The 24420-nt window shown below is 32.4% G+C and overlaps 1 protein-coding gene across 1 annotated transcript; it reads right to left on the bottom strand.

Moving 5' to 3' along the window:
• Positions 1–300: 300 nt before the first annotated feature.
• LOC132755965 (probable ATP-dependent DNA helicase HFM1) lies at positions 301–24020 on the bottom strand. The gene is made up of 30 exons (XM_060746907.1): positions 23404–24020; positions 22724–22878; positions 22276–22336; positions 21666–21880; positions 20747–21076; positions 19961–20035; positions 19406–19473; positions 18134–18269; positions 17552–17703; positions 16364–16444; positions 15533–15691; positions 15238–15284; positions 14369–14525; positions 13612–13750; positions 12545–12646; positions 11876–12069; positions 11369–11549; positions 10107–10154; positions 9455–9538; positions 8600–8691; positions 8099–8205; positions 7606–7653; positions 7051–7148; positions 6347–6475; positions 4905–4990; positions 3130–3213; positions 2275–2420; positions 1418–1521; positions 1027–1109; positions 301–657 (listed from the first exon to the last, which is right to left on the bottom strand). The coding sequence occupies exons 1-30, from the start codon at positions 23496–23498 to the stop codon at positions 301–303; spliced, it is 3813 nt and encodes a 1270-aa protein (XP_060602890.1). The 5' UTR covers positions 23499–24020.
• Between the last annotated feature and the right edge of the window lie 400 nt (positions 24021–24420).

Below are 24420 nucleotides of genomic sequence, written 5' to 3' on the forward strand. Positions count from 1 at the left end.
TAACGATATTCGGATATATCGATATAGTTTTGTATGTCCCCTGAATATCGATAGTTTTGTATGTCCCCTGAATATCGTTATAAGCGGAGTTTACTGTACATGAATATATGCATGTCTAAGAGACCACCTAAAATATTCAACACTTTTTTTAAATTTGAATGTGGACCAATAAAGTCAATGACAGCATTTAGAACCCTTAACCTGCTGAATTTCTTAAAAGAAGCTGTTCAGCTTCATTTTTTTAACTGTCCATAATCAATAAAGAATATATCATCAGTCAACAAATATTATAGAGCCTGGTCAGACTGCACAGATATAAACAATGGTCTGGCTCAATACTGGTGGCAAATGCTGATCATTTTCCATTCCAGCAAAGTAATGGTTAAATAACCTAGTGAATACCTCTAATCTAATTCTCTTGTTTACGGATGGTGTAGAGGGTAATGTTGCTGCTCTGTTCTTAAGTTCCTGTAAATGGCTGGCCACTTGTTTTGTTGATGCTGGTTTAGGAGTAGCCTGGTTGGCAGTATTTCTACGTTTTGATGACACCCCATTCTTGCAGCATTCATGGGCACACATCTGCTTGTTATGGCATGTATGCAGACAAGGCTGGTTGTTGGAAAGTGACATGTTGCCTGGGTTAACTTCTCCTTTTGTCTGAGTACGAATGTTTAAATTTATCGATAAATAATGATAAATGTGAACTTTATTTTCATAATTATAATTTTAACTTTGTATGGTAATCAATCTTAACATATCTTTACATATGGTCACAAAGCTTTATTCAGATCTAGTAAAAGCTACAAGTAAGTTGCAATTTGTTAGCATATTGACAGTCTTTTTTCTTATCAAATATGACATTCAAATCATGTTAATATGCTAATAAGCATATTTTTCACAGCATTTCTGTCAAGAAATATGTTAAACACAAGTGTATTGAACTAACATTTAAAATCTAATATTCATGGAATGAAAAAGAATTTCTTAAGCTGTATACATCATATTTAAAGACTTTAAAACATTCACCTGTTGGTTTCCAATGTTCGATGAGGTCATTCTATTACCTCCAAGGTAGTTTGGTGTGTATGTACACTCAACATCTAGTCCCACTGTCAGGATGTAAAATAAATCTTTTTATTATATATTAATAAATGAGATATTGACCAATCATTATCAAAGCAAATCAATACAAACTCAATATACTTAAGATAAAACATTCTCAGAATTTTCCTCCTTGTTATAATTAAAGTACCTTAACATTGACCAATACAGACAACATAATTATGTGACCTTGTCATTATAGAATATTTTGTATGTCAAAGTCAAGAAATGAAATTTCACGCAGCTCATGTTAAGAGATTATTTAGGAAAATAGAATTCATTACTTTAGTTAGTTAACTAGATGTAAACATCTCACCCCAGTCTTGGCTGATATAATGTACAGACAAGTCTGGTCCTTTATCTGCCCTCTTCACCTCCAGTTTCTTAGTCCAACATATCTCTTTCAACAACAGAGCATCCCTGAGTAGAAGAAATTTTGATATCTAAGCCTCCAATATTCTAATGATATTCAAAAATATCTTGATCATATACAAGTATTATTTCTATACAACTTTTATTTTGACTTCAGGCTTTTACCCATTTATCCCAATGGAAATGTAAGTGATTAGCCCCTGCCACCAGCATAGAGCAAGGGCGACTTGCACTTCCATACTGACTGACCAGGCTGTGAGGCTCTTTACTGGTGGAAGCTTAGTTTAAGTATTGTTATGTAGAAATCCATTTCGAAAGTTCCAGTTCAATGCAGAGCAAATCCAATACACCCTAACATATGCCTTTTAAATACATTGTAGTATTCATGATTATTACTATAATACTGTAATCATCTTACAAATAAAACAGGGAAGCAGAAAAACATGGCTACATTTCACACTTTGAAAAAATTGTACACAATTTCAAAGCACAAAAAAAAAAAGAAGAGAAAATGGCTAGACTTTACAATATGTCTGCAGCTATTTTTTACATTTTACACAATATTATTTCCTGAATATTTATAGTTTATGTTTCTCTAATAATCACTCAGATTACTTCTAGGGTTAATGTTGTGGGTAAGGGTTAGTGTTATGGGTTAAGGCTAGTGTTATGGTTTTGAGTTAGTGTTATGGGTAAAGGCTACAGGGTTAGGGTTAGGATTATGAAGCACTGATTTTGCTGCGGACAGATTCTAAAAGTGCTTCGCGAGAATAATTTAAACTTTAAAATCTGAAATCTTACATTATTCTCTGTTTAAATATCACTTTATTATCGGCATCTCCAACAAGCAATGTACATGTATGGCCTGTACTATTGGTCAATGCCTCTCTATTTGTTATCTGGAGGGTGATAACAATATCTGCTGTATTTACACTGTACCTCATCACCTGTTTCAAACACACAAAACAGCATCCATTATAATTTATAACATGTGATGGTGTCACTTGTTTTCAATGAATTTTTACAACAACTTTTTATTTATATTAGTAAATAATATTACAAACATTCAATTACAGATATAACATCATCACTTTATTCAATGCTATGTAGGCAATAAGTGATAATAAGTTTTTTTTTTAAAAAAGGCATGCCAAACAGTGAATTTGTCATTCTTCTTTACATTATCATGTAATAAAAAGAAACTTCATACGATAAAGACTTATATTATAAACTTGGATACTCATGTGAAAATTTTTTAGATATGGATCATCAGTGCAGACTTTAAACTCATGAGCAAAATTTCAGATATGAATGTGCAGACTTTAAACTCATGTACAAGGGTTTAAGATCATTAAATTTTGCTCACTCCAGTTTTCCAGAATAATCATTTTAAATGTATTATGGAAAATGATTCAAAATTGAAAAGCATTTAAACACTTTTTAACACAAACCTGGGCAAGAATCACACAAAAAAATCTACTTTCAAATTAATTCTGTACTATAGTTACTTTTTACATATTTTTCCATTTCAAGTAAGCTCAGGTAAGCTTGTTTTACATAAATTTGTCTAGTGACACTATAATCTTTTTCATTATTATGACAAAGATCTTGCACATAAGAATCACTAACAAAGTGCCGTATATAGATATGTTTTACCTGTTCAATTACAAGTTCATACTTGGGAAGCTTTGCAATGTTATCTTTAACTTGGTTACCAAATGGTGGGTGTCTGTTTACAATCTGTAAGAAAATAGTTTTTTTTGTTGAAATTTGAACAAAAAGAACAACATGTATAAAATACAACATTTTCATATTAAATCAAAACAAAACAAGATATGTTTGTAAAACATGTATGCCCCACTATGGTAGCTAGTTAGTCATGTGATCAGGTTATTATGCATGACTTCTGACCCAGTGAACAAAAAATTAATAAGGGTTATCTACTGGTCATGACTAGTCACAAGGTAATAATTATTGTGACCCCATAGGTTGTGTGCAGCAATTTAAGTTATTACAAATCTTACCAAATAAAATATGCATAAATTTTATGAATCATGTAGGCCTCATTAATGACAGCCAAGTTGTTATATTACATAAGACCTTCAAATGTGTATACCAAAAGCATTTTTAGTTTAATATAAAAATATCAACCAAGGCAACTTGACTTGTTGAGTTATTGGTCAGAAACCATCTTAAAGTACAAGGTCAATTTGACACTGACCCCTTGACCCCAAAATCAATAGGGGTCATCTACTGGTCATGACCAATCATCATATAAAGTTTGAAGTTCCTAGGCCTAAGTGTTCTTTAGTTATTGATCGGAAATCGTTTTTACTTACAAGGTGAATGTGACATTGACCTTTGACCCCAAAATCAATAGAGGTCACCTACTGGTCATGACCAATCATCATATAAAGTTTGAAGTTCCTAGACCTAAGCATTCTTTAATTATTAATCTGAAACCGTTTTTACTTACAAGGTCAATTTGACCTTGACCTTTGACCCTAAAAAATCAATAGGGGTCCTCTACTGGTCATGACCAGTCATCATTCCAAGTTTGAAGTTCCTAGGCCTAAGCGTCCTTTAGGTTAAGAGTGGAAACCATTTTTAACTTCAAGTCAATGTGACCTTGACCTTTGACCCCTTGACCCAAAAATCAATAGGGTTCATCTGCTGGTCATGACCAATCATCAAACCAAGTTTGAAGTTCCTAGGCCTAAGCGTTTTGAAGTTATTGATCGGAAACCGTTTTCACCTACAATGTCAATGTGACCTTGACCTTTGACCATAAAATCAATAGGGGTCATCTACTGGTCATGAACAATAACCATACCAAGTTTGAAGTTCCTAGGCCTAAGCGTTCTTTAGTTATTGATCGGAAACCGTTTTTACCTACAAGGTCAATGAAACCTTGACCTTTGACCCCTTGATCCCAAAATCAATAGGGGTCATCTACTGGTCATGACCAATCACCATACCAAGTTTGAAGTTCCTAGGCCTAAGCGTTCTTTAGTTATTGATCGGAAACCGTTTTTACCTACAAGGTCAATGTGACCTTGACCTTTGACCCCTTGACCCCAAAATCAATAGGGGTCATCTACTGGTCATGACCAATCACCGTTTTAAGTTTGAAGTTCCTACGCCTAAGGGTTCTTTAGTTATCACTCTGAAACCATTTGGTCTACGGACCGACGGACCAACAGACCGACAAATAGAAGCAATATACCCCCTCTTCTTTGAAGTTGGGGCATAATAAAATAAAAACAAAACACAATGTCCCTGAATAATAGAACATTCAAAGAAAATATTTAATAAAAGTCACCTAAAATTATATTAATAAGATTAATAAAAAAATTGTCATACACACAGACTAAAGTATAATCAATGATTTCTCTATTAACGAGTAAGCTATGTTACAATGTAGAACAAACCAGTTCTATCTCTCTTGGATCCTTCTCTTCCAATTTCTCAAAAGTTGTCAAACCAGCATTGACAAGTGCTGTTGACAATGTAGGACCTGAAAATATTCGCAATTCACAATGTTTATGCCATTATTGTCCTCTTAAGCATATCACACAAAGAGAATATTTGTTTTTCTAAGCAATGATAAGAAACTTTTAGACATCTGAGTGGTCACTTCATACTACACGATCTATACATATAATGCGCTTCACTACTGAAGGTGGTAATATAAATTGTACCAGTGATTCAGACTGGGTTGGCACGTCAGCCCATGGCTGATAAAAGTCACAGATGATGGAGAAAATATAAACTTGCTATGCCCATCGGGGTGGGAAAATTACTGTCCTTCAGAAAATATGACTGATGAATATCATCATTTAAAAATTTTGTTTATCTTTTTGTCAGAATTACGCTAGTTTAACCCTTTACCACATATATACGCGAAACAACGCACTTTCGACCCCCCCCCCCTTTTTTTAGGCCCCAAAGAGTGAAAATATGTCCTATTCGGGCCCCAAATACATGTTTTCGTTTGAGAAATGTTGCTAAAAAATTTGAGCAATTTTTCGGCGCCGCCCCCATCTAAAAGATACATAAGGGGGTTGCCAAAAGGGGGATGTGCCCCCTTCTGTTAGGGGAGTTTGAAGGTGGGCGGAGTCCCCCTCATCGCCAAGAAAATTTTGGACTTGTGAGAGGCTAAAAATGACCCCAGGTCGATCATAATGTAACGTGTAACCAACGCTGAAAAGTCTTTGACTCTATCTCAATCCCTTGAGAAGTTGCAGCACTTTGAAATAAATTTTGATGGAAAAAAACGAGGCAAAATAGTGATTTTTGGCAATTTTGAGATGTCCCCTCGTTGCCATGGTAACAGGAAATTTAAGACTGAGCATGTCGTTGCAAAGGCAATGGTCCAGTCAACATTTGTGCCAAGTTTGATTAGTATTGAAGCATTTTTCATAGTTTTATAGCAGTTTGAACTTGTAACAGGAGGCTTTTCAGTGAAAACGGCCATTTTTCACAATATGCTCATGGGGGAAAGGGTTAAGACTGTGTGAATTAAATGTTCAAATTTTTATACCAGCCCACCTTATATCTTTGTAAGAGATAAAAAAATGTCCAAGTTTTTTCTGTGATTTAGGACAAATTACCTGAACTTTTTTTCCATTAGGAAAGAACTTATCAAATCTGAATCACTGCATGTACTCTCCGGTCTTAAAAATGTGTTAATATAACAATAACCCCCTGGTTTCAAGAACACACAATAATGCATTTATAAATTTCATCAAATTCCAGGTATAACTCAAAGATGTTACACCAATCATTGAACATTATTACAAAATGACAGTGGTGCTGCTATAAAATTAAGCCTTCCTTTAAATATGTTAGTTTATTAATTAATTTTAATTACCTATTCCATCAAGCTGTTTACTGACATACTTGGAATCTTCCCACAGTCTTGCTTTAAAACTTTTACACAGTAACAGGGCACTCAGCAAACACTTAAATTGACTCTTCTGTGAAAGAAACTCCACCAAACCTGTAAAAAGTCTCATCTTCATAAAACATAGGGCATGATTGTATCTAAAATAATTGAAGTATTGTCACATATTCACATAACTACCAAGTATTCTCATGCTAGCTTGAATACTATTTGAGTTATCCCATAATTTTTAAACCAATTTATGATTATATTTTTCATTATATGAGCAATAAATTTTGATCAAAGGAAATCAATGAATTTCCATCCCTATTTTTCATATTGCTTCGGTTATAAAAACAGTTGTAAATTAATTCTCTACTATAAAAGTGCTAAATAAAAGTATTAGTTTTAGTACTTTCCTTTTGAAGTATAATTCATATGTAATATGCAAGAAAAAGAATCAAACACCAGCTGTTTTACTGACAGAAATATCCAGCTTTTGAGTAAATGTCAACAGAAACCAAGCCTCATTTCTACCATTAACAGTTACCCTCAATCTAAACTGTTTTCAGTCTGTCCTGGCAGCAGATGTTAGATTCTTAATCTATGTCTTGATTATGATGATAATTTATGTAAATTTTGAATTAAAACTAGATAAATAATGGAAAGATATAAAAGTATTGACAACTTACACCTCGTGACTCGAATTCCTGCCCTGAATATTCTGTTTGTATCTTGTTGCAAGGCAAAATCTTGGATCAGAAGACTTCCAAATGTTGCCTGGATTAAACTGTCATAAACAAAAGAACGCAATACCATTTCAACAAAATTTCTTAACATTTTACATATCTTTACCAAAATTTATTTTGAAAAGATAATGATAATTTTCAAACTAATAAACATATGTTTTGTGCAGAAAACAAACAAAACTAAAACCATAATTAAGTTACCCTCAGACACTCTTCAGGAAAAAATAAAATGACTGTCACTTGATTCTGCATTATTTGAATAAAGCTTAATCGCTTGTGACTCGCCCCATCCCCCCCCCACTACAAATAATACCCAATACCCCTGCTATATTTGGCAAGAAAAGTCCATTGCATTTACTACTATTTACTTAAGGTCATAGCATCTGATGTCCAAAATATGCCCCCTAAATGTTAATGTATTCTTCATTTAATTCTGGTTTTGTAACTAGAACAAAATTAATGCATATATTGTTACCATAATAAAATTAATGAACATACCAGTTCACCTTCATATCAGTTGTCTTTATTTTCCCAGTCATTGGATATCTGGCAAAAATAACATCACATACTATTTTGAAATTTAATAAACATAACCATTTATTGGGAGCTTTTTTATATTCTTTTTAAAACATTTTTCTTCAATATGTCATCAATAATCAGCATAACAGAATGGATTTTTTGTTTATAAAACCATTTGAAACACTTATAAAGACAAACATACATGTTTTAGTTGTTTAGCTTTGCTGTTGACTGCAAAATTAGACATAAACTTTGTATTGATGCTTCATTACCAAAATCCAAATGCAGAAAAACATGCCTCTTCAATTCTAGAATTCTCTCTCTACTATTTTGACACAAAAAGCAAGGTTTACAATGGAAAATTTATACCTAATAGTGAGTCACTGATATAATTCAAACATATCCAACTCTAAAATTCTATACTTTTTGGACATAAAAAGAGTAAATGAGGCATACAAATGAAGACAAGTACCTTATAGTGATTCTGTTCTTGTCTTTATTTAGAGTATTTAATGTTTTCTTCTCATTATTCCTCAATTTAATGTCATCGAACTCCTGGCATTTACTGATTATACTTAGCTAGAAAAACAAACAAGAACTGTTGAAAAGTTATCTAAATAAGTTACTTTATAAATAAAATGCATCATCAAGAAAGTCCTCATATTTTGATAGGGTTAATTAGGCTTTGCAAACTATCATAATAAAACTCATAAAAAACTCAGATATACACATCACAGAAAAAAATGAAGGATAGGGTAATTAATTTGTACAATAAACCTCAAGTAACAGCAACATAGCAACATTACATATGAAAGGAAATGCCATGACTGAAGTACATTTATAGAGATGCTACAAATATTTTCAGAGTCAAAATATATAAGTAAAATTGAAAACTGGGATGACAAAATAATTGATGAGACATATGAATTTTATTTTGTGAACAATGGTGTCAAATCTTTTAAGCAATACCAACCATATCTTGTAAAGATTCATCTCCCTTGAATGCTAGAAAAAGTTCAGCAGTCTTGTAAGATATACAGTATCTTGCCATCAAACGACCACTCTCTAGGTAAAAGAAAAGGGATATACATTTCTATGACACAACATTTAGTCTGAAAAGATAGCTCACACTACAGAAACACAAAATTCTTTAGAACTGAACTTACTACAGTTCTTCATGAGATCTTAAGCGACATGCACTAAATGTTAGCTAGAACATGTATGATGTATAAATGACAAAAGTTTCATAACAGATTTAATTCAAAGATAGTGATAATAAGTAATTTTATGATTCTTCTGAGTCAGTTTTTACAAAGGCACCTGACACACCTTACCTTATTTCACTCTTGATACATGCCAAGCATACTGGAATAGTCCAGCAAAAGCTTAAACTCTGTTTAGCAAATTATGTTGACAACATACATGTACCATTTCTGATTAACTTCATTGTAAACAAGTGTGACAATGTGTTTAAAAATACACACTAAAAGTCTGCATATATCTGCTGGGTTGAAAACTATACCTGCAAATTGTCTGTTGTGTGTTTGTTTGATTTTAAGGAGCACCAACACAATTTAGGTCATATGTTGCCAAAGCAGGTAAGATGATTTTGCCTAACTTCGGCTGTTACAAACTAAAAGCAAAACAAGGGTCAAAGTCACCTCACATCTAAGTAAGTAAGAGATGCATAGACTCCAATAAAGTGAACTCATTTAGTCACCTCTACTTCTTGTATCATGCAGGGATAAACGGTGGCTGCAATTCTTATGCATTAATACTTAAAGGAGTACCTCAGCAACAAGAGGGAAATCTAAAGGTGTAAAACTACCTGTGGGTCTAACATCCATGTTCTCTTCATTCATCTGTATAAGGCTAAGCTTATTCAACTGATTTAAACTCTTCATACACAAATCTGTAACAATGTTTAATTAAATGCAATAAAAATATAGATATATTGTGCAAGCCAAACTCTAGTTTGAAACTTTCATGCAATAAATGTTGTTAAATAAGAAAATTTGAACAAAAGCCTCCCCCATCTCACATAGGCTTATTTTATAATTACACACAACAAAATGCATTAGGAAATCTTGTTTGAAACTGTTTAAAATAATTTATGTGAACCCAGTTATTTCATACTAAAACATAAAATTTGTTACATTATTTTTTTTGTATAAAATTTTAAAATAATTCCTTAACCCTGACCACAATATGTACCTTAAATGGACTGGTCCACTATTCAATCTGGACAAAACCATCATTTTCAGGTAAAACTTTAAAATGTGTACTGACTAAATAGTGGACAGTCCAGACCATTATATTGGCCTGGACTGTTCCAAATAGTACAATCTGTTGCTTCCATCAGTCTAAGTTTTAAAGACACAATAATAGAATGATTAAATAAAAAGGATTTAATTATAGATTTCCGATTATCTAGGTCTGAAAAAGAAATATTAAGAGAGTAACATGTTATCAAGCCTTACCTTGTAATCTTTTCTCAATTGACTGCCTTGTAAGACCACTTGGCATTCCTGGAACATTTTTTTAAAGATGATTAATTTAACTCACTACTATTGTGTACAGTCTCACCGACACTTCAGTACTAAATCAGGAGTTTTAACAACTGACAAACAATAATTGTCTATATATTGCATCTAATTTAGGCAGTAGTTCACATTTCAGGTTAATTGACTTCAGAAATTAATATGTTTTATTCTAGTAACAGTGAACACTAAATAAAATAATTTCAAATACAGTTGACTCTCAATACAGTTGACTCTCAATAAGTCAAAATCGTTTTACTCAAAATTCCGCGTTTGTCGAAGAATTTCTAAAGTCCCGTCAAATTTCCTTCTTTATCTTTGTATTTTAACTCCGCTTAGGTCAAATTTTGACTTACCGAGACTCCTGTTTAGTCGAAAAGAAAATTTGGTCCCGTTAATTAAAGTTCAACATGTTTTCATCTCAATTAGTCGAAGTGTGAAAACAGCCGATGGCGACATCAAGGTGAGATGTTGTCAATTGTGATTCACACGTTTCATAGTAATTTTAATTGCTGGTCATCAAGGATTATTAACACGTCGTGAAAGTGGCTTTAATCGGACTTAATTGTGTGTTACCAACGTAAATGACATTTGTATAATTAATGTTCCGTCATATTGCATACATTAATATGTACTTCCGGTTCACGATAGTTGCCACTTTCGTTTTCGTCAGATGATCAATTCACTTCAAATATTAGATAAATTGTTGTTGAAATAAATGTTATTGTACTTTTATTGTAATGAATTGTCATGAGTGCTTATAAAAACATGTGCTTTACTGATGAATACTGGCAAACTTGCATTTATGTCATTGGTTTATGTTTCACTATTAATATACATGTATTAAATTTTGAATAATATATTTTTGTTCATTTATAATTTGTAGTTGTAAGTGAAACACCATCATTTCAACTATCAACAATAACAAACCTACGTCTTTGCACATACATCTATACACATGTACGAATATCAAGGTAATGGCGGCAGATCCACATTACTCGAACTCCGTTTCTCTCGAAGTAAAATGCCCAGTCCCTTGGATTTCGAGTTACCAAGAGTCAACTGTAGTTATTTTGACTATGTTTCAAAATTGATGATCAGTCAGATGCTGATGCCAAACAACTGAAGCTGTCGATTGTTCTGGCTTGTTCAACCCAAATGAAAAAATTGCTGGATGTTATAATGAAAATCACAGAAATTACCATAGTATGTAGGATTTTTCATGACTCTAATATACAGGAAAGTATATTTGAGCCATTCTACAGCCACAGAGATATCAGTAATAGTGTTGAGGACTATCTCAGCATTCAAATGTTCAACCAGGTTCTTATGTAGACTGCTCTCTATCAACTGTGTACCATTCAACAAATTCTCATACTTCATCTATATATAAAATTAAAACAATTTTACAGGGTTTTCTAATGAAAATTACAAAATAAACATTTTTTTTCAGTTTGTTACTCTATTAAGTCGGTAAGTAAACCAAAATATATTTCTCACAAAATAAAGACAAAGAAACAAGGATATTTTTGCATAAGAGAGGTGAAGCTATAAAGATTTTTTTTATTCCATGGGGAAAGATTGGTTAAGGTGTCTGCCTCTCAACAAAGAGAATGTGGATTTAAGCCCTACCATAGTTATGGCCTGATTCTTCTTATGACACCAGTACAGACTTGTTCGATAAAAGAAAATATATACAAGATTCAAACCTTGGTTGAGTTTTTTGTCATGATAACAGCAGTGGCACTTGTATCAAACTGTGGTCTGCCAGCCCGACCTATCATCTGCAGCACCTGGGTATCAGGGTACTCCTGGTGTGAGCCCATGTTGTAGTACATAGTTGATTTGATTATTACAAGATGAGCAGGGAGATTCACACCCATGGCTAGGGTACTGGTGGCCACTTGAAATAAATATTCAAAATCATGATGTGATTATGTATATCAAAACAAATGCCTCGTCACAAATGAATGATGACTACATTGTGAAATAATTTCAAATATCCTAAGCTTTATACTTAAATTTTTTTTAAAAGAAGTTTTCTTCCTTAAGTATCTTAAGCTGGTGTATGAAGACATAAGCATACAGAATGAAGATCTTATTGCCAAGGTTTCAGATGTCTTCAAAGAATAATATATGAACATACAAAAGCTATTTGCCTAAATCCTAGATCAGCCAAAAATAGTGATTAGTTTTTGACTGTACACTAATTTATTTGTAATGAAATATCTTCCTTTACAGAATTCAATATATAATTCATAAACTATTTAAAAATGTTATTGAGTGAACATCTTACACATGTAAAAAATTATATTCTGTTCTATATCCAATTCTTTATCAAAGCAAAACAAAAACAAACACAAAGCACAAAATCTCACCCAGAACTGGTAATTCTCCTTTTGCAAAGGTTTCTTCAATAAGTTTTCTATCCTGAACATCCATCCCTGCATGATGGTACCCTATCCCCTTCACAACCAAATCTAAAATTCCACAAGTTCTATAGACAATAGGGTACAGGTTTAAAATTGAATTTTACTGAAGCCTGCATCAAAAACAAGGTGACTTTCCATGAATGACATAAAAACAGAGAAGCAGTGGCGTAGAAGTTAAGGTGTCTGCCTCAAAACCCAGAGATTGTGAAAATGAGCCCTACTGCAGGGTCACAACTATGTTTTCTCAAATAACACATCAATGGTTTTATATAGTTATCCCAGGAACATACTCAGTAGTGGTTCAGATAAGCCTCAAGCTTTCCATAATCCCTCAAGTAAAAACTAAATCATACCTGTGTCAATATTCTTGTAATTTTGTAGATTTTATTGCTTTTGAGATATCTTCCGTTTTCCGAATTATTTTCTTCTCAATTGAGATTAATTAACAAGAGTTTAACTAAAACAGATCTTTCATAAGCTGTAACCATGCCCTCATGAATATAATGATCATTTGTATCACTCTCAATGCACAAGACACAAAAGCAATGCCTCAAAAAGTTTAATATAACTTTCGAATGTCATTGATAAATTTCAGTTTATCAACAGAAATAGCTAAATTATCATAATCCAGTAGATTTTCCTTTGTGTCCAACTTCAAAATGGGTTTTGTTTCAAACTTATGTATTAGTAAGAAGAAACATTTTAAAAGAACCATGCCAACTTCAAATACTTGTTTTCTTATAACCATAATACTAACAGAAAATTCAACAGAACAAGTATTAAATTTAAATATAGTATTAAAGGAATGATTTTCAAATAGGCCAATATACTATGACTGTGCAAAGGCCAATAGATTCATATAATTTTGAAATAGGCCAATACATTTTGTATACTATGACTGAGCAAAGGCCAATAGACTATGTGCAAATACCATAAAATGTCATTCTATAACAGGCAAGTTTGCTGTAAAAGATTCGATTATTAACTTCACATGGTGTAATAGATAAACTAACCTCTCAGTTTAGAGTCTTTGATATGGAATGACATGTTCTGTAATGCAAGTCTGTGCTCTGAATTTCTGACATATAAACTTTTAACATCTTTACTGAGTATCTCCGCACCTTGCATGGAACTCTTTCTTGTTGCACAAAACTGAAACCAAGGTATGCTATTAGAAATAACAATATGCTTGAACTAAACTAATGTTAGCATTTATCCATTCCACATCACTGTCCTACAAATATCAAAGATTTGTACAAAAACTGTAAAATTTCTATTTCCAGCATCCCAATCAATTTCAATGAAAAAATAGCAAACATCAGTTTTCTATTGTATGTATAGAATAAAACATCAATGTTTTAATTCTGATGTAGTATCTGTTTTGTACTCGAAAGAGTATTCGTTTCCATTCAAAATATAATTGATACCTTTGGTAATAACCTAATAGATTAATTGATATATGCATTAAATTTTTATCATTACTTCTCTTTAAAACATTTTAAGGATAATTCTTAACATTCCATGATCAAAATATAAAATTGTTAATTCCTTGATATATTTACAAAAAGTTTTCAGTTTTTAAAATCCTCAATATTTCTAACATAGAGTGATATTGGTTTATGCATAATTTATTTTAGGTTGATTGCATAGGAAGCTAATAGCTTATGGAAATACTCTTGAAATAGAGAGATATTTTAAGGCATTTTCCAGGAATATGGGCACCCTGGACATTAAACAGCAAGGTAAATGTCATTTTATCAATATACTCACGATCAGAACAGGTTTACTATCACTATAAGTATTTATAACAGCAGCAAGTTTATAACTGAGGGATATATCAAACTGAAATTCTGACTGCTTGTTCTCAGCAAAGTGGTATCCCAGAACAACCTTCCTCAGCCTTACTGGCCGAACACTGTCATCCATTCTGAGAGAAAAATAAAATAGAAATCATGAACCAGCAGATAATGAAATTGTACAGTCTGGCAATATTTTTAGCAGTGTCTCCAAATATTTGATTCCACTGAAGCTTTGACGGCAATTTATTTATTATTATAATTGCTCATCCTTTAGCTGAAAAGGGCTATAAAATACATTTTTTATAGTCATGGAAATTCTTACAGGTGACTCACTCTCAAAGACTGTGCAAGTAATTTGATTTTAGAAAGACTGTTACGAGTGTTCAGGATACAATAATTTCGTCATTCCACGTCATCAGAAAAATCTGGTTCTTTAAATTGCAAAATGTAAAGCACAGTTACAAGAGAACCCTTCAAAAAGTTTTGTCTGAAAGACCAAGTAATTTTGTTAAATAGCATAGGATCAAACTGTACTTGAAGTCAGGCAGTATAAACACAGGACAACAATGTCCGAACTTTAAGATTACCATGAAAGAATTGTCTGTTATTAGTTAAAGGACTTCAGTAAACACTGTACATGTATTACAATATACAAAACAAGCCAGTTTGGTAAGACTTAACTTGCACATTATCATGATTGCAACTATAGCCCATTAAATGGTAATGTCAACTGATTTTGTGCTTATAGATATATAATAAAGCAGTGTTGGCATGTACTGAAACAGTACACACATAAATTATAAGTAAAAGTAAATAATTAGGTGGTAATTAGAAACTTACTTATAATGAACTGCAGGGACTTTACCATGTCCAAGCCATTCTGCCAACTGTAAACAACATAGTAAGATCAATATATTAATAAATGAATACAGATAGGTTGAGAACTTTTTCTGTTTTCTTCTCTTAATAAACATATTTCTTTACTTTTTTAAATTCAATATAACATTGCTTATTCAACTGTTACAGAAAATAAATTTATATTTTATATTCCTGTTGTTTGGCAAGTATTTACCTCAAATGGCTAGTCTTGTTTATGAAACATGAAATAAAGAGAACAAAAAAAAAGTTTCCTTACATCCTCTATGTTGGTGATAGTAGCAGAAATAGCTAAAAATCTGAGTGCTGGGAGATCTGATGTACCTTTAGACCTGTGTCTAGCTGCCTGTATCGTCTTCATTCTACTAGCTACAGCTTCTACCACAGAACCTCTTGTAGGGTCATTTAATATATGGATCTGTATTAATTAATAAATACAAATATGAAACAGTCCTTGAAAACTGTGAGTGAGTACTACTTTAATATCAACAATTTCGTTACAATGCACCTGTCATTAATGTGTTAATTATGGTGAAATTCATGGATTATGAATATTATCTGATATGAAAAGGTCATTAAGAGGTCATTATGCCAAAAGGAAGCTATTTATGTGTGTTGGGGTGTACTGTGCTCAGACAGAAAGGACAAAAAAATACAACTTTCTATCCATTAGACTGCTGGGGCAAAGAAATGCCCCTTTGTTTTCAGAATACAATATAACAATAATGCTACACAAGAATTTTTTTATTTGTACATCATCAAATTTGATACAATTTTCAAATATTTGAATAGCAGAAAACATTAAAGTTTTTGCACAAGGATGTTGACAACAATGATACAGCAATCATAACAGCTTGACTCGCGATTAAAAATTATTCAACATGGCTATATCATAAAAGAATTTGCCTCTGTTGTGTATTAGAGTTCTATAAAATAAGAATATAAACATCATGTTCATATGTTTATTTTCACCAAAAACAATTCCTGATTTTAAATCAGACAGCAGATGAAAATATGCAATAAGCAGATGATGTTATGAGAAGTAAAAAAAAGAAGGAATAAAATGAATACAAGTCTAAGGTACACATACTTCATCAATGAGGAAAAGACAGATGGCATTCATCACAGTTTTATTGTCTCTCCACTTTCTGGTCATACTGTCCCATTTCTCCTGTAACAAAATCAAAAACATTCAAATCATCTATCAAATCAATAGCCTAAAAATGACTTAAGTTTTAGTTTAATTTTTTCAGGACTTTCATATGTATGTTTTAAGATACATACATTAAGAGATAAAACAAGAGTTGCTCACCTGTATATAGGCCCCCGGAGCGGGCCAGTTTAAACCCCAGGGCTTTTATTTGAACAAACTTGGTAGACACCCATTAGAAGATGTTTCATGCTAAAAATCTAAGGTCTAGCTTGTTGGGTTTTGTAAGTTTTTGTCATACAAATATAAGGAAAATGAATAACCCCCGGGGCGCGGCCAATTTTGACCCCAGGGCTCTTATTTGAACGAACTTGGTAGACATCCATTAGAACATGTTTCATGCTAAATATCTTAGCTCTAGCTCTTTGCATTCTTTAAAAGAAATTTTTTAAAGTTTTTACTATATGCATATTGGGAAAATCAATGACCCCCTGGGGCGGGGCCAATTTTATTTGAACAACCTTGGTAGACACCCATCAGAAGATGTTTCATGCAAAATATCTTAGCTCTAGCTCTTTGGGTTCTGTAAAAGAAGATTTTTTAAGTTTTTACTATATGCATATAGGGAAAATCAATGACCCCCTGGGGCGGGGCGAATTTTAACCCCAGGGCTTTTATTTGAACAAACTTGGTAGACACTCACTAGAAGATGTTTCATGCCAAATATCTAAGCTCTAGCTCTTTGGGTTTTTTAGAAGAAGATATTTAAAGTTTTTTCTTTTGGTTGCCATGGCAACCAGAGTTCTGCATGGAATGGAATTCTTTGAACAACTTTGTTAAGGCATCACACAAGGAACATCCCTGTGAAGTTTCATTATGATCTGCCTTATGGTTTCAGAGGAGATGTCGTTTTAAAAGTGTGAACGGACAACGGACGACGTACGACAGACAACGGACGAAGAGTGATCCTAATAGCTCACCCTGAGCATATGCTCAGGTGAGCTAAAAAACAATCAGTGAAATCCTAAGTAATTTCAGACAAGAATTTAATTGGATAAGTAGAGAACATAACACTTCTTAGATCAAGTAATTAAAAAAATTGAAAAAAATTGTATATCTCAGACATACTGGTGTGGTAAGAATGATGTTAACACTCTGAAGCTCATAGAATTCATCAGTGTCAGTGTCCCCAGTAAGTTCCATTATCTTCAAACCATATGGTTCAAACTTAGTCTTCCAGTCGCTGAATTTCTCACTACAAAGGGCTTTTATAGGTGCCACTGGAATATAAAGGTATAAAACTTAAGATAATTACAGAAATTTTGTAACCTTAGAGAATCTTAAAAATGTGACAAAATAACACCTTGAACATCTTTTCAGCAATTTTTGAAATCATAGAAATCACAGAATCACAAGACTGTATCTTTTGTAATAATTTGATAAAGGTACTTGTTGGACAGGTAACACCTTTAAAAGGCTTTAAAAAGAAATGTTAGTTGCGATAACACTGTAATAAATGCTGCAAAAAAGAAAAACAATTTCAAATTTGCTAACCACATTTTGTAAGCCTTAGGGACATTGGTTATGTTTTCTGCATAAACTAAAATCTGATGATGTTTATTAACTTGAAAGTTACAATAAAGTGAAAATTAAATTACAACTGAAATTGGTAAGCCAAGGTATATTTTGTAAATGAAAGTATAAACTTACTATAAACTATTTTAAAATTTCTACTGAAATTTGTATCAGATCTGATGAGGAGTCTAACTATAGCCATCTCAAATACAGCCGTCTTTCCAGACCCAGTGGGAGAACATAAAACTAAACATTTGTCTGTGTACATCACCTACAAGGTAAAATACCATTGATTCTGTGATACTGAAACTTAAGGGGAATTAGCCATGTCATCTTAAAGAAATAATAGAGCAAGTTTGTAGCATTTATTCAACCTTTCAACAACATTTTCATGAGAGTAATTGTGAGAATTCCTTTTCCTTGAATGATCTAAATCTGTATTATTAACCCATTACTTCATGAGCATTTTGTGAAAAATGGCTGTTTTCATTGAAAAGTCTCCCGTTACAAGTTCAAATTGCTATAATACTATAAAAACTGCTTCAACACTAATCAAACTTGGCACAAATGTTGACTGGACCATTGCCCTTGCAACAACATGCTCAGGCTTAAATTTTCTGTTACCATGGCAACAAGGGGACATCTCAAAATTGCCAAAAATCACTATTTTGCGTTGATTTTTTCCATCAAAATTGATTTCAAAGTGTTGCAACTTCTCAATTGATTGAGATAGAGTGAAATGCTTTTCAGCGTTGGTTACACGTTACCTTATGATCAATCTGGGTCATTTATAGCCCCCCTTCAACCCCCCCCAAACAGAAGGGGAAACATCCCCCTTCTGGCAACCCCCTGATGTATCTTTTGGTTGGCGGCCGCGCTGAAAAAGTGGTCACTTTTTTTAACAACATTTCTCAAACAAAAACAAGTGTTGGGGGCCTAAATAAGGCATTTGTTCACCATTTGAGACAACGAGACAACAAAAAGGGGGGGGGGGTGAAAAAGGTGTGTATATTGCTTAATGGGTTAAGCACATTTTAACCTAAATTTTGCAGAATGGCTTTTAACTTTGAACAGTCCATTACAAGTTTACACATTTTTGCAGGCTGGCCTGGCTCTATATTTGTGGTAAATTTAAGGCTTACTTTCAATTTCAGCAGGGTCAGGTAAGCCTATTTTTTCCATATTCAAATATAACTCCCCAAACTCAATAGTGGATGATGGAAATCTTACACTGAATTACTAAGAAATTTCAAACTATGAGAAAATCAAACAATTAAATGATTCTACTTGATTCCCAATAATGAAATACATAGAAAAGTTTAGCAATAAGTGTATAGAAATGTGTACTGTTGCTTTGAACCGATGAGCTTCTTACTAAAGGTATAATGGCAAAAGTGCAATACTTACATCATCAAATACTTTAGACTGTACAATGTTGAAATGAGCGTAGTTAAATATTCTTCTGTAATTTTCAGCTGCGATAAGTTAAGTTGCAAAGCATAAATACATATTTTGAAATGTCAATGAGAAAACTTTAGGTTACATAAATAAGTTTCCTGCATCCCTGGATTTGAATTCAAAGAAAAGAATAACAAGTCTTGCAAACAAATTCAATAAAATAAAAGATGTATTCAAAGTCAAATTTTAAGGATCATAATCATTATGTTAAAAGGAAAGGCAGGGCCTTGTAGCTAAAGTGTAAGGATCATGGGTTACAGCCCTACTGTGGTCAAGACCTAGTTTCTTAATACAACATCATGACAAATGCACATTTTGATGCTCTAACACTAAGTTTAACTGAAGAAATATCAATGATTATTATCATCATGTCAGCAATAATGGAAAAATAATCCAGCAATAGGCATGAGTGTTGTCATCTATAAATTAAGTTGTACACTTTCACAATTATATATTTGAAGACCTCAACTTAGTTGACCCTCAGTGCATTACTCACAATCTAACTCGCTACAATATAAAGGATATGTATTTCAGTGACTGGTTTTAGTTTTATTCCCATTCTGTATTGATCAAGAGGAACTGAAATTGAATATAAAAACTATAATGTTTTATATTTAGTACATACTATGGCTAACTAATCAATTCATAACTTTAAAGTAAACATAATGTTAACCACTTCTAATTCTCATGCCTCATTTGATTTATTTTATGTTTGCCATTCATGCCTCATGCCTTTTTCTATCATTTCTAACAGCTCTTATTATATATAAAAAAAATCTTCATTTCATTTTCAGAATTCAGTGTGATAGAAAAGTACAGATTATGTTGGCAAGCATATTTTTCTTTTTATTATTTTAGACCATTGAAAATAAAATTGATTTATTTGTATGCAAATTCAGATTCCATTAATATTAAATACATTTTTTAAAACAATTTTTTCAAAATTCAAATTACAATGTTGAAGTATAATTTCTGTGTTCCTTTCAATGACTGGCCAAACAGTAATGAGTCTTTTAGAAAAGTCGCTTTTAATTCAAGAAAAGGAACAATGAAACCATGCAGTGATTTATAGACAGCTAGGCATTCTCCAAATGACAAAACTTTTGAAAATTCCCAATTATATTATTTAATATTAAAAATCTAAAACTTGTGAAGATTTTCACCAACCAGCCAACCATTTTAGCTTTCATTGCTTTTTTTTTGTCCAAAAACACCATCTATAAAACTGAAAAAAGTAAATGTTTTAAATTTTTTTGTGAAAGTAAATCAAATAACTGTTGACACTCAAACCTGCCACTAAGCCCGGTGTGTAAAGCTGGTCTCTTGGTGTCCTCCCAGCTGGTGTTAAGCACTGCTTTAATTGCTTCCTTCCTCTATTGCCAGTAACTTGGGTATCAAACCTTGCAGTATTAGACATAGAATCCTCAAATAAATCCTCCTGACTGTCATTCTCCACCTCTGCTACAAGTGGAGAAATTATTTTTCTCCCTGAATGTCCACCACTGTGTCCAAAGTGTGCATTACCTCTGTTATCTGATGGCTGAGGAATACCGGTACCCATTTTCAGAAAACTATTTCTGTTACTATTAGATAGAAACAATCCGTTTCTTCTTTTTTCAGCTGAAATAAAAATGTTTGTCTCTGATTACAGCTCAAATATCTAATTCTACAGCAAAAATGACTGTAAAAAATTTTAAGCAATGATATGATAACATTATGGTATGTCATCAACATCACTTCACAGTTAGAGGAAATACCATTTATTCTCAGACCATTAATACCAATGCGGGTATAATCTTTACAAACTTTTAACAGTGATGTAACCAATTATTTGCTTATTACACTTACTAGTACTGAGCTAGGCAGACCTGGGTTTATTGTTGGCTGCTTCATCATTTTGATATTGAAATCACCTTAATCAAATTATGGGCAGCATCAAAAACCAGTTAGACATAATATCGACATCGTCAAGCATACAATTTCAACTACTTTACTGGTAATATGAGTATTTTGGTGCCTTTATATTCAATCATTTCAACATAACAAAGACTTGTATGATTCATGGATTGTAGAATCGTATAAATTCATTTAAAAGAAATCAAAGAATAATCAGCTTTCAAATCTGTAAATGACATTCTAAGATCATTTATGTACTTAATAAAATAGATGTTTGTTTTATATAACAATTATTTCAATTTATAACCTGTACCTTGTTCTCCAGTCCTAGGTGCAACATAAACTCTGGTTTTATTTGGTTGTTTCTTTATGTTGGACTTTGAATGACCTTGGTTTGATCTCTGTGAAGCAGCTTCTAAACAATGAACATTCCAGACTTGCCTTTCTGTGGACATTGGAACTTGTGATGATCCGATGTTGTGAACAAGTGGAAACTGGGAGCCCAAAAATATATCATCACAATCGCCCCTGAGAATTATCACAAAATTATATTCATTTCATTACATTTGTTTCAAATTAGAGATCTCTTAAAATTATTTTGAAACAGGCATATAATTATGTAAGTATATACTGATAGGATTATTTTCCTTCCTGAAAAGTCACACCTTAACATGATAAGTTAGCTTAAAGGTCTAGTCACAATTTGAATTTTGAATTGCCCAAGATTTTGATATCAAATTATTAAAACAGAGCAGCTAGGAATATAGTTTGGTCAGTCTGCATCCAATAAATTTAAGTTGCATAGTTAATCATTATCTTGAAAATTGTGCATAATGCATGACAAGTAGCTTATCATGCAGGATGAGAGGCATTCACTGAGAACCAGTGAAATTTTTTATCCATGTTAAAAATAAATTCATTACTTCTCTGATACAGTTTTTCTATATAGTGCTTGGCCACTGGTATTGCTTAAATCCTTTCTCCCTGAAATATATACTGATAATGATTATTACAGTTTTGTTTGCATAACTAGTCTCCTTTTTTCCTATCAAAACCATTTGTAAAACAAGTAATACAAGCTAATCCTATTCTCAAGCAAAATCTTCAAAAAACATTTTACAGGACAAAGATAGAGAGAAATTGTTACATTAATGATTTCATGGGATATATGAAGCAATATACTTAGTCTTACTTTTAAATCATAAAGAAACTTCAACACTAAGTAAAAAGTTTTAGATCATTATCAAAGATAAATAAATAAGAAACTATAACGAAAAGATGTAAATTAATACAGCACTGTATAAATATTAGTTGATAATATTGTACAAGGATTAATTTATTATGAGGATACATAACAAACCACATGGAAACCTATTTGTGAAGCTTGTGTAGGTGGCATCCACTGTGATGGTTGTAGGTCAAGCAAGCTATTCTTGCCATCACTGTTAAGCAATGTACCAAAATCAGGAATGTCTGTAAACACTGGCGCTTCTGGCACATCAAAATATTGTCTGGCACTTTGAGCTCTGAAAATTGTTCATGAAATCCTATAATAATTTTTTTCTTAATTATCATGAAAAATTGATAACAAATATATGAAAAGTACAGTACCCTGATTTGTTGCCTTAATAGACCCTTTCCTGATTAAAGATAAAGTCATTTTAATGATTTTACCAATTCTATAATTTCCTTACTAAAATTATTGTTAGGTTTACTTTTATTCCGAATTTTGGCATCACACATTACAGGTGCCTGATGTCTAACACTTACCAGTGCTTACCCTACTTCGATATATAATAAAAAACATTTTAGATTAAAATGAAGTATTAAGGGGATATTTGACGTCAGGCCCCGGTGTCAGGTAGTGGTCAGTGCATTTTGGTTTATTTTTTTCCTAATCAGAGCAGATCAAAATTTCAAACAATCTGGAAGAGTAAAATATCTTATCACTGTTGACATCGTTAAATAACACAAAAATTAATGAACAATTGACATTAAATTGTTAAACTGCAAGCATATAACTACATAAAATATACATAAAGAATCCTTACTTTTCTTTACTTTTCATCTTGTTCATGTTTATTGCACGATCATTTTCATGTTTTTCTGAGAAGATCTGACTCAAGTCTATAACGCCAGCCATCATTGAAGTAAAGATGTCCCAACGCAGCACAAATTATCAACTCATTCTTTCAACGACAATTTCAAACAAAACATTGCAAATAATTGGATTCTTAAATGAAAATGTTGAATATTGTATGAACTCTCAGCATCCGTGACAAAATCGTCTGCAATTGAGAAGTACTATTTTCTGTGCATGCCGTTTCATATTGTAGGCCGTACCAGAATAGGCTTTAAGGTACTAAACGCAGTTTCTTCTTGGTTCCATATGCAATGACCGCTCTTCACAGGATCCTAAACATTGTTGGTTCCAGATTCTGACTCATGTTTAGATCTATTTATGTACCCTTTTCAATGAATGGCATATTTTCAGTGCAGTACAGTATCGATACAACATTTAAATTCGGAGTTTTTGGTAGCGTTGATTAAAATCACTCGAAGTTACATGTATTTTCGATCAAGCTGAATGACTTGAATCATGTTTTGCTTTTTAAGTGTTATTTTGAAATTTTTTGATTTCTTAATAACAAACTCATGACATCTGAAGATAAAAGGTTGCCAACTTTTGTTGATCCATTTCAGCAATAAAGTTTAATGTGCACACCACTAATATGACAGAGGAAACTTGGAAATACAGTGTAGGGGCGACTTTGTTTATTATAAGATAATAAACATAAAGTTTGGGAGCAATTTCAGTAGTAAAAATGCTAAGTGGACTTTGTTATTTACCATGTCGATGAATTATTAAACTGTTAAAAATATTTTGAAGTCGAAAATGTATTAACTTGCTTAAATTTAACTTTAAAATAATGATGACAATATTTTTTATCGTAGTTTTAATCTTGAGATATGTTGCAAACTACATTGTCTCTCATGAACGACTCAATACAATCGAGTCTGTAATATCTTTTTGTTTTCTCTGTTTTCATTGCTCCCTGGGTATCTTC

Source organism: Ruditapes philippinarum, unplaced genomic scaffold, assembly GCF_026571515.1.
Source record: "Ruditapes philippinarum isolate M1 unplaced genomic scaffold, ASM2657151v2 ctg3913_1_1_1_1, whole genome shotgun sequence".
NCBI lineage: Eukaryota > Metazoa > Mollusca > Bivalvia > Venerida > Veneridae > Ruditapes > Ruditapes philippinarum.

What these genes read in the sequence shown, in the direction of transcription:
- LOC132755965 (XM_060746907.1), bottom strand. Translation starts at nt 23,498, where the DNA reads ATGATGGCTGGCGTTATAGACTTGAGTCAGATCTTCTCAGAAAAACAT. An exon ending in AGGAGAATTACCAGTTCTGG is followed by an intron (nt 12,070 to 12,544) that starts GTGAGATTTTGT and finishes ATTTATTTCAAG; the next exon opens with TGGCCACCAGTACCCTAGCC. An exon ending in GAAAAATCCTACATACTATG is followed by an intron (nt 10,155 to 11,368) that starts GTAATTTCTGTG and finishes AAAATGTTCCAG; the next exon opens with GAATGCCAAGTGGTCTTACA.